Source organism: Macaca nemestrina, chromosome 7 (genome assembly GCF_043159975.1).
Source record: "Macaca nemestrina isolate mMacNem1 chromosome 7, mMacNem.hap1, whole genome shotgun sequence".
Classification (NCBI taxonomy): domain Eukaryota; kingdom Metazoa; phylum Chordata; class Mammalia; order Primates; family Cercopithecidae; genus Macaca; species Macaca nemestrina.
In genome coordinates, this window is record NC_092131.1 from 65597524 (window position 1) to 65608928 (window position 11405).

An 11405-nucleotide genomic window follows, 5' to 3' on the forward strand; every position below is an offset into this window, starting at 1 on the left:
ATATCCTGCAAAGATTATAAGAATTATATTGTATTCTTTATAATTATATAACATTCATTATCACAGTATTTCCCTTTAAAATTAATTGAACATATTAAAGGTAATTATTTACAATGTAATAATGTTTGCAGTTGTATTATACACTATTTCTTATTCAAATATCATTATTTGATGTAGCAATAGGCTATTATTTAATAGTTTAAATTGCTCCCAATAAAATGGGTTGAAGTGAAAAGTTTTATTTCCCATTAAAGATGAATATTAAAATAATGGTGGATTATAATTGCCAAAATTCAGAATCAACCAAGATGTCCTTTAATAGGTGAATGTGGAGCATCAATACAATGGCATATTTATTTAGCAATAAAAAGAAATGAACTATCAAATCACAAAAAGACATGGCAGAACTTTAAACGCATATTGCTAAGCAAGAGAAGTCTTTTAGCAATTTAAGAAGGCTATTATGACTCCAACTATAGGGAATTTTGGAAAGGTAAAACTCTGGTGACAGTAGCAAAAACGTTGGTGGTCATCATGGGTTTGAGGAGAGAGGGAAAGTTGAGCACAGGAGATTTTTAGGACAGTGTAACTATTCTATATGACACTATATTAGTAGATACATGTCATTATACATTTGTCAAAACCCAGAGAATGTACAACACTGAGTGAACCTTCAAGTAAACTATGGGTTTTAGTTAATAATAAGGTATTTATATTGGCTCAACAATGGTAACCAATCAACATTTAACAATCAAAAGATAACAAATCAAAAATCACAACACTAACTTAAGATGATAATCATAGAGGAAACTTTGGAGAGTATGAGATGGCATATGGCAACTCTGTATTTTCCACTTAATTTTTCTGTAAACCTGAAACTGCACAAAATATAAAGTCTATTAATGAAAAAAATAGTGAAAAAATAAACATTGAGTACTCACTGAGTTATTCACTCTTTCCTTCATTATGGGCAAATTCAGAATATTGGAGAATAATGTTAATAGGTATAATGAAACAGAAACTTCTTTGGCTACAAAATATTCTCATAAAAATCCATTTGACTGAAAATTTATTTTTTGGAAAATATACATCATTAGAAATTTCTAAAATTTCTTAAATTTCTGAGTATCTATGCTAATAGGGCCACCTAAGAGGCAGATACCTTTCTGAAAGTAATAAACCTTTTTTAAACTGATTAAAATAATAAAACAATATCAGATGTGATTCAGTGATGGTTCTGGCTTCATTTCTCTGTAATATCAGCTTTAACCTTGTAATGACTTGCCCATGACGGCAAATAAACACATCAGTTGCACATTCCTCTGTATACCTCAAACTCACCTTCCCCCCAGACCAAAGAGGTGTTTTCTCTCCAAACTATATAAAAAAGAATACATATAATAGTTTTTCAGCTTTGATTTGATTAGACCAAGTTTCCACCATTGAACATGACTGTGGTAAAATAAATAAGTTGACTTATAACAACTAGCGTATTCCTTTGTAGGGAACGATATCGGTCTCACACAAATCAGGTATTTGCCAAATAAAATGATAAAATCATGGATATGAAGAAAGTGAAATTTTTGTATAGACTACACAATGATCATTAAACCCATCACTTTGTGTAAATGACTTTATAGTTTGGTATTTATTCATTTACTTTTTCCAAAAATCTATGTTCTTTTGGCATGATGAATAACTTCTATCAGCGGCCCCCAAGCTTTTTGGCACCAGGGACCAGTTTCATGGATTATAATTTTTCCAAGAACAGGGGTATGGTGAGGATGGTTTTGGGATGAAACTGTTCTACCTCAGATCACCAGGCATTAGTTAGATTCTCATAAGGTGCACGCAACCTAGATCCCTGGCATGCACAGTTCACAATGGGATTTGCATTCTGTGACAACCTAACATTGCCTCTGATTTGAACAGAGGTGGAGCTCAGGTGCTAGTGCTCACTCTCACTCACTGCTCACCTCCTGCTATGTGGCCCTGTTCCTAACAGGCCACAGACTGTAGCCCATGGGTTTTAGACCCCTGCTGTAGTAGATGCTAGTTAACAGAACATATTTGATTGCTGATATTGTTTGCAATTAATTATCTTACTTGAGGAAAATGATTAAATGTAAGTTAGTCACCTTAACATAATATTCAGAATGTAAGATGTAACTTTCATTACTCAATTGTTTTTATTATTTCTTTGGTATATTTTATGTTTTTTTTCTTTTTTATTGTAATATTTTATTGGAAAACAAATATACAACTTGGAATGGATTTTAGGCAAATTATGCCATCAGCAGATTATCTTTAAGTGGCTAACAACAGTGTAAAAAGCAAGTAACAGGAGGAGAAAATGTTTCCAGTACAAGACAAGCAGTATGAAAAAATAGTATATAAAAACCTGAATAACACACCTTTTTTGCAATAGTGCAACTTTTTAGTTCATATTGTTGACTGTTTATAGTCTACACAGTTACAACTTCACACTTCAACAACATGCTCACAGATCCTAAAGAAACCTACTTTATAAGAAGGCATAACCTAGATATTCCTTCATTTGACCAACTCCATCTAATTTTAGATGTGCAGAATGGCTTAGGTATATATTCAAGTGTAAGCCACATACAACATATTACTTGATCAATATTCTAAAATCAGGTTTCAGGACAATGACATTAAGAGAAAGGAAGAAAACATAGAGGAATGAAGTCCTAACTACTATACATCCATATGGTGTTATTTTTTGACAGTAGTGAAAAGCCTTTACAGATAAGTTACAAAGAAAAAGCAAATAAACAATTTTGTACAAGAAATGTAACACATTCTGTACAATGTCAACTTTGCTGTCATCATTTGTACAAACTCTCCATACTTTACTTGACGATCACCATCAATATCTGCTTCCCTGATCATTTCATCGCCTTGGTATCTGTTAACTTCTTTCTAAGGGTTATAGGGTGAAGCTCTGTTGCACTAATATAACCATTGCCAACCTTATCAAACACATGGAATGTTTCTTTTTCACTGTCTGGGTCTTTCATTTGTCTTGCCATCATTGTCAGAAATTCGAGAGGGTCAATTGTGCCCTTACCATCAGCATCTACTTCATTAATCATATCCTCTGCTTCTGTTGGATTCCACCCAAGATACTTCATTACAGTTCTCAATTGCTTTATTGTTACAGTTCCATCATCATCCTTGTCAGATAGAGAAAATATTCCTTTGAATTCTGCAATCTTCTCTCCCATCAGTTGGTCACCTGTGCCGCAAGCACTACTGGTTTCACAGATGCAACCATACAACCTCATGGCTGGCTGGCTGACTCACTCTACTCAGACTCATTTTTTTGTTTGTTTTATTTAGCCTTACATTGCTTTTGTTTCCTTATTTTCCTAAGGTGGAAATTTAGATGATTGATTTGAAATCTCTATTCTTTTCTAATGTGTTTTTAATGTTATTATACATTTCTCTTTAAGCAGTGCTTTTGCTGCATCCTACAAATTTTGATATTTTAAATTCATTTTCATTTAATAAATTGTTTTTTAAAATTTCCCTTGATATTCCTTTAGCCATATGTTATTTAGGAGTGTATCATTTAGTCTCCAAATATACAGTATAGAAAACATTGAAAAATAATTATAAAAATGTGTTATTTTATATTTAAGCAAGAGCAAATTCCAGAGAAACTGTTGCATATATGTAAATATTTAATACCCAAATGATGAAAAAATGTGCAAAAATATTTACCTGTTTTTAGGATAAGGAAGGATATCCTAATCATAGATAAGCAATCTATAGTAAAAATTGATAGGTTTTTAAAATATTTAAATTAACATCAATCTTATGGTGATAGAAGTCAGAGTAGTGGGAGTGGATTAACTTTGGGCTGAGTCACAAGAGGGATTTCTAGAACACAAGTTATATTCCATTCCTTTACTTTGGTAATGGTCACATCACTGTTCATTTTCTGATAATTTATCAACATGCTCATTTCTAATTGTGCACCTTTCTATATGCATAATGTGTTTTAATAAAATGTATACAAATTTAGTAGATCAAGACAACTATAAAATAATCACTGGTAGAAAACGGAATTGCGATATGTTTTATAGAATATGCTAATACTAGGACTATAGAGTTATGTTAATCATTAAGAAAACCATAACCACCTAAGATGATACACAGTTATAAACCTTACATAAATAAATGACAGAAAAATTGAAAATACAGAGACATACATACATATTCAACATCACTTGTAAACAAAAGAAAAAAACTATATAGTTTAAAACAAACATTACTTTTGCATTTAAAATTGGGAAAACAAAGCAAAAATTATATAAAAACATGGATAATTAAAAGTTAAAAAAGAGCATTTTATACACTGGAGATTGAAAATTACTACACTTTAAGAAAGAAAAAATGTGCGAAGTATAGAATATAGAACAGTATAATCACAAGCTGGAAGGAAAGAGATGAAATGCATGTGTTGCATATGCAGAGAAATAAACATTATGTAAACATGTATTAACACAAGTGATTATAAATAAGCAATAAGCTTATTGGTAAAGTTTATGTAATTATTATTTAATTATATACAGTTTTTTAGCCATAAAAAGGCACTTTTGGATTTTATATCCAAGTGTGCTAGCAGTAAGATATAGTGTAAGAAAAATAGTCATAAATTTTAAAATGTAAGGTTAGTTTCCGTGAAAGAACCTCATCCAAATCAACCTTACCACTTATTCCAGTCTTTGATATATTCAAAGTATTAGGTCAATTATTCCTTGATTGTATTTCATTTAACATCTAATATCGCAATGCACATTACATATGAAGAATACAAGTAAAAATAATGAACCAGGAAACATTTGTTAAGGCCACAAAAGCAATTTTGGAGAACAACTGAGTCACATTCAAAGTCAGTGCAAAATGTGAATCCAGCACAGATAGAACACTTAACAACTGAGTAAGATAAGCCCAAAGGATGATGACAAAATGGGCAATCATAAGACAATTTCTACTAATAAAAGATACACTTCATGTGGAAATGTATTAAATATATATTTTTTTAAATTGACCTTTTGTATGAAAATACAACAAATGTTAAATATGGATACTGAATAATTCCATAATTAAGCAATATAAAAAGTTGAAATGTTTCCCAATTATTTAATACAGTCAGAGTAAATGTAATGTAAAATTTCACTTTGTAAATCAGTACTTTTTAAATCAATATTTTCTATAAAAGTCCTCTACAAAATAATTATAGTCCAATCTTACTTATAGGTACAAAATGTTTAATAAAACATTTGCAAATAGAATGCAGATGTATTAAATAAATGAACACTCTGATCAAAGTATGTATCACAGAAAGTTGTTGGTATAAGGAAATATATCAACAAAATCCATTGCTCCAAAAAGACAATACATTACTTTTGGCCTTAAAGAATTATTTATTGCAATAATTGCTTAAGTCATGTCTGATATGTTTTTTTTTTTCTGAATGTCTCAACTTCATTCATTTTCCCCCCACTACTTGATATAAAGTGTTGGTTCTGATTTGTGTGATTTTACTTTAGTTTTATCAAACAGCAACAGTGATAATCCCAAATTTTTATTTGAATTAGGTGGTTGGGAGCATTGGTTTTGAAATCCTAGTTAGATACTTGCCTTTTGCTTTTGCCAATTTTTTCAGCACTTTTTTGTTTGTTTGTTTTGTGTGTGTTTCAATTTCTTCATTTGTCTTATAATATTTTTCCTTCCCAATAAGTTCATTGTTACTTACATTTTTAGAAGAGTTATTTATTTAATCAGTGTTTCCAATTGTAGCAGTTGTTCGAAATATTTTACTCCAAGTCTTAATGTTCTCTTCAAATTTGAAAATATATTTTATAATTTACTTGTCTTTCTTCTATGTTTTCTTTTATTACATTTGTCTCTTTTATTTGAAGAACCTGTTCTTGGTCTTAGCTATCAGTTCTACGAAAGACAGGTTTATTTTTCTCATTATACATTTTCTTTATCTTTTTACATCACCACCCAGTAGTAAGCATAGTACTCAATAAAGTAATTTTTTAATCCTCAACTTTCTCCTTCTTTCACACTCGAGTAAGGCCCTGTGTCTACTATTTCTTTATTTGTGTCCATATGTACTCAATGTTCTCACTAAGAGAACATGAGATGTTTTGTTTTCTGTTTCTGTCTTACTTCACTTAGTATAATGGCCTCTAGTTTCATCCATGTTTCTGCAAACGACACAATCTCGTTCCATTCTAATGGCTGCATAGTATGGATGGCAGTGGCGGCCCATCTGGAAAAGCCACTGACGTGTCACTGACTGCAGTCAGGGAGGCAGGGCCAGGTCTGCGTACTTGCGTACTCCATGGAGTTGGCAGGAGCTGGGAACAGGTGAAGCCCCACCCCCTTTCAACTTACAGCGATGGGATTCCCGCCCTTTTGGGCAGGTGCAGCTGCTCAGTCATGGCTGTGGACCCGGACACCTCCGCATTCTCAGAGGCTTAGGAAGCACCCCCTTCCCTGCAGACTCAGAAGTGTCTGCTCCCACTTCCTGGCCTCTCCGCACTCCCGAAACCCACTCCAATTTTGGAAGGCAGCTGTGCTCACCACTATACCACCAACTCCCCACTCCAATTTTGGAGCAAAGTTGTGGCTGAGCCCGGGTGCTGTCACAACCTGGTGGGTGTGCATGTGCTCAGGGCAGTGCTGACACACCAGCACCGTGCTGCCTCAGCCCTCTCCAGACATGGGAAACAAAGGAGCACAGGAGGGAGGCTGAAGTGGGACTAAAGGTGTGAGTCTGCAGGCACCCCTCCACACGAACAGCCTGGGCACTGTGGGGCACCATAGATGGCAGATTAATGGCGGCAGGAGGCAGACAGGCTCCTGGGAAGAAAAGGGCAGGTGCCCAGTTAAACCCCACCTTGGGACCAGGCCGCCGGTTCTGCAGACCAGAGTGAGAACTTAGGGTCCTTTTTCCAGGCCCGCCTATGACTGCCCATGGACCAATCAGCATGCACTTCCTCCTCTCTGAAGCTCCTAACAATCCTGGACTCAGCCCCACTCCAGGAGACAACAGAAAGACCTGCCTGCAGAGAGGAGCTCCCAACTGTGGGTCTCCTCTCTGCTGAGAGCAGAGCAGGTGATGGGATGACCTGACAGCAGAGAGGAGCTACCCACCGGGAGTCTCCTCTGAGCTGTTCTGTTGCTCAATAGAGCATCTCTTTCTCTTGCTCACCCTCCACTTGTCCATGTATATCATTCTTCCTGAACACGAAACAAGAATTCAGGACCCGCTTAATGGCAGGGCTGAAAGAGCTGTAACACAAACAGCGCTGAAACATGCCCTTTGCTTGCCACTTTGCAGGCAACAAGAAAAAAACAACAGAAGAGCTGCAGCTCTTTCGGGAGCCCAGACCTAGGAACTCCCCATACCAGGGCTGTGACACCCTGTTTGGGGCTCTGCAGTTCCTGGCATCTCCAAGCTCCCGGGTGCCACTGTGTTTCATGCTGCCAGCTGTGGAAGCTGCTTGCAAAACGCCTGGTCCCTCTGCAGTCTCACAGAGAGCTGGGACCCCTGCTGGTGCCTGGAGCTGCCTACCACGCTGCAGCTGGTGTGCCTGGCTGTGCGCAGTGGCCAGACCCCATGGTCACTTGCTCACACATCATTCACTACTCTGTGCCTGGCTTGCCTTTGGCAGCATGGGATCCAGGCCAGTAGCATGAGCCAAGCACAGTCTGCCAAGTCGACTAGGTAGAACAAGCCCAGCAGGCCTGAGCAAAACTTGGGCAAAGGTGCCACCAGCCACAGAAGTTTCCAGCCAAAAGAGTGAAACTACAAGGACCCTGTAACAGTATTCCATGGGGTATATGTACCACATTTTCTTTATGCAGTCTACCATTGATGGGGATTTAGGTTGATTCCATGTCTTTGGTATTGTGCATAGTGCTGCAATGAATATACACATAAATGTGTCTTTATGGTAGAATGATTTCTAATCCTTTCGATATATACCCAATAATGGAATCGCTAGGTCAAATGCATTTTCTGCTTCGAGTTCTTTGAGAAATTGCCAAAATGCTTTCCACAATGGCTGAACCAACGTATATTCCAACCAGAAGTGTAAAAGCATTCCTTTGTCTCTGCAACCTCGCCAGCATCAAATATTGTTTGACTTTTTATTAATGGCCATTTTGACGGGTATGAGATAGTATCTCACTGTGGTTTTGATTTGCATTTCTTTAATGATTAGTGATGTGGAGCATGTTGAGCATTTTTTAATATTCTTGTTTGCTACATGTATGTCTTCTTTTAAAAAGTGTCTGTCAATATACTTTGCCCACTTGTTAATGTGGCTATTTGTTTTGTTCTTGTAAATTTGTTAAAGTTTTGTATAGATTCTGGATACTAGATCTTTGCTAGATGATTAGTTTGCAAATATTTTCTTCCATTCTGTAGGATTTCTGTTTACTCTACTGAAAGTTTCATTTGCTGTGCAGAAGCTCTTTAATTAGGTACCCTTTGTCAATTTCTATTTTTGTTGTGATTGCTTTTAATGTCTTTGTCATGAAATATTTGCCAGATCCTATATCCAGAATAGTATTTTCTAGGTTATCTTTTAGAGTTTTATGGCTTTAGGGTGTACATCTAGCTTTTTATTCCACTGCGAGTTGATCATTGTATGTAATGTAAGGAAGAGGTCCAGTTTCAATTGTCTGCATATGGCTAGCCAGTTAGCCCAGCTCCATTTATTGAGTAGGAAGTCATTTGCTCATTTATTTTTATTTCAGTTTTGTCAAAGATCAAATAATTGTAGGTGTTCAGCATTATTTCTAGGCTCTCTACTCTGTTCTGTTGGTTATGTGTCTGTTTTGTACCATTACCATGCTGTTTTGGTTACTGTAGCCTTGTAGTATAGTTAGAAGTTGGGTAATGTAATGCCTCCAGCTTTGTTCTTTTTGCTTAGGATTCCCTTGTCAATTCAAGCTATTTTGGTTATATACGAGCTTTAAAAATTCTTTTTCTGATTATGTGAAGAATATCATTGGTAGTTTGATAAGAATAGCATTGAATCTCTCAATTGCTTTGAGCAGTATCATCATTTAAATATAGCATTGATTCTTTCTAGCCATGAGCATGAAATGTTTTTCCATTTGTTTATGTAAACTTTAATTTCTTTCAGCAGTGTTTTGTAATTCTCATTGTAGAGATCTTTCACCTCTCAGGTGGCTATATTCCTAGATATTTTATTCTGTTCATGGCTACCGGGACCGGGATTGTGTTCTTGATTCAGCTCTCAGCTTGGAAGTTGTTGGTGTATAGAAATGCTACCGATTTTCGCACATTGACTTTTTATCCTGAAGCTTTGCTGAAATTGTTTATCAGGTCAAAGAGTTTGGGGCAAAGGCTATCAAAAAGGGATAGTTTGACCTCCTTTCTTCCTATTTGGATATATTTTATTTCTTTATTTTGCCTGTAGCTCTGGCCAGGACTTCCAGTACTATGTTGAATAAAAGTGGTGAGAAACGTCATCCTTGTCCTGTTCTGTTTTTCAAGGGAAATGCTTCTAGCTTTTGCCCATTCAGTGTAATGTTGGCTATGGGTTTGTCATAAATGGCTCTTATTATTTTTAAGCATGTTTCTTTAATGCCTAATTTGTTAAGGGTTTTTAATAAGAAAGGATGTTTAATTATATGTAAAGTCTTTTCTGCATCTATTGAGATGAACTTTTTTTGTATTTAGTTCTATTTATGTGATGAATCACATTTATTGATTTGTGTATGTTGAACCAATCTTGCATACCAGGAAAAAGCCAACTATTTCCTGGTTTATTAACTTTTTGATGAGTTGCTGGATTCAGTTTGCTAGTATTTTGTTGAGTATTTCTGCATCTATGTTCATCAAGGATATTGGCCTGAAGTTTGTTGTTGTTGTTGTTATTGTTGTTGTGTCTCTGACTGGTTTGGTATCAAGATGATGGTTACCTCATAGAATGAGTTAGGTCTCACAGAATTCTCATTATTTTTGGAATAGTTGCAGTAGGAATGGCACCAGGTCTTCTTTATATATCTGGTAGAATTCAGTTGTAAATCCATCTGTCCTAGATTTATTCTGGTTGGTAGACTTTTTATTACTAATTCAATTTTGCAAATCATTATTAGTTTGTTCAGGGATTCAATTACTTTTTGTTTCATTATTGGGAGGTTGTGTGTTTCCCAAACTTTATCCATTTCTTTTGGGACTTCTTGCTTGGGTGCATAGAGGTGTTCATAATAGTTTCTGAGTGTTTTTTTATACTTCTATGGGGTTAATGTTAATGTTCTCTTTGCCATTTTGATTGTGTTTATTTGGATTTACTCTTTTTTTTTATTAGTCTAGTTAGAGGTCTATCTTATTTATTCATTCACAAAAACAATTTGTGGATTCATTGATCTTTTATTATATTTTGTTGTATGTGTCTCAATTTCCTTCACTTCAGCTCTGATATTAGTAAATTTTTTTCTCCTTGCTTTAGGGTTCATTTGCTCCTGTTTTTCTAGTTCGTCTACATGTGATGTTAGGTTGTTAGTTTTAGATCTTTCTAACATTGTGATGTTGGCATTTAGCACTGTAAAGTTCCCTCTTAAGACTATTTTAATTGTGTCCTAGAGAGTCTGATAGTTTGTGTCTTTGCTCTCATTTGTTTCAAAGAATTTGTTAATTTCTGCCTTAAATTCATTGTTTACCCAAAGGTCATTTAGAATCAAGTTGTTTAACTTTCATATAATTGTCGGGTTTGAGTGATTTTCTTAGCATTAATTTCTATTTTTTTATTGTGCTATGGTCTTAGAATGTGATTGGAATGGTTTAAGATTTTCTTTTCTTTGTTTTCTCCTAAGGATTATTTTATGTCCAATTCTCTGGGTTATTTCAGAATATTTGCCATGTGGTGATGAAAAGAATATATAATCTGCTGTGTTTGATTGGACAGGTCTGTAGGTGTCTATTATATCCATTTGGTCAAGTGTTGTGTTCAGGTCCTGAATATTTTAATTAATTTTCTGCCTCAGTGATATGTCTAACACTGTAAGTAAAATGTCCAAGTCCCCCACTGTTACTTTGTGAAAATCTAAATCTCTTTGTAGGTCTCTCCATTAGTCAAGGTTCTCTAGATGGACAGAACTAACGGGACAGATGTACATATAAAGGGGAGTTTACGAAGGAGTATTGACTCACATCATCACAAGGTGAGGTCCCACAATAGGCCATCTGCAAACTGAGGAACAAAGAAGCCAGTCTGAGTCCCAAACCTCATAAGTAGGGAAGACACCAGTGCAGCCTTCAGTCTGTTGTTGAAGGTACAAGAATCCCAAAGCTGAAGAACTGGGAATCCAAAGTTCAATGA

General features: G+C 35.4%; 1 protein-coding gene across 1 annotated transcript; it reads right to left on the minus strand.

Moving 5' to 3' along the window:
- Positions 1 to 2763: 2763 nt before the first annotated feature.
- On the minus strand, positions 2764 to 3308 carry LOC112426678 (calmodulin-like). Its single transcript, XM_071099235.1, is given in 2 exon segments — positions 2764 to 2921; positions 2924 to 3308. Coding segments are annotated over 2 exon segments (543 nt in total).
- Positions 3309 to 11405: the final 8097 nt, after the last annotated feature.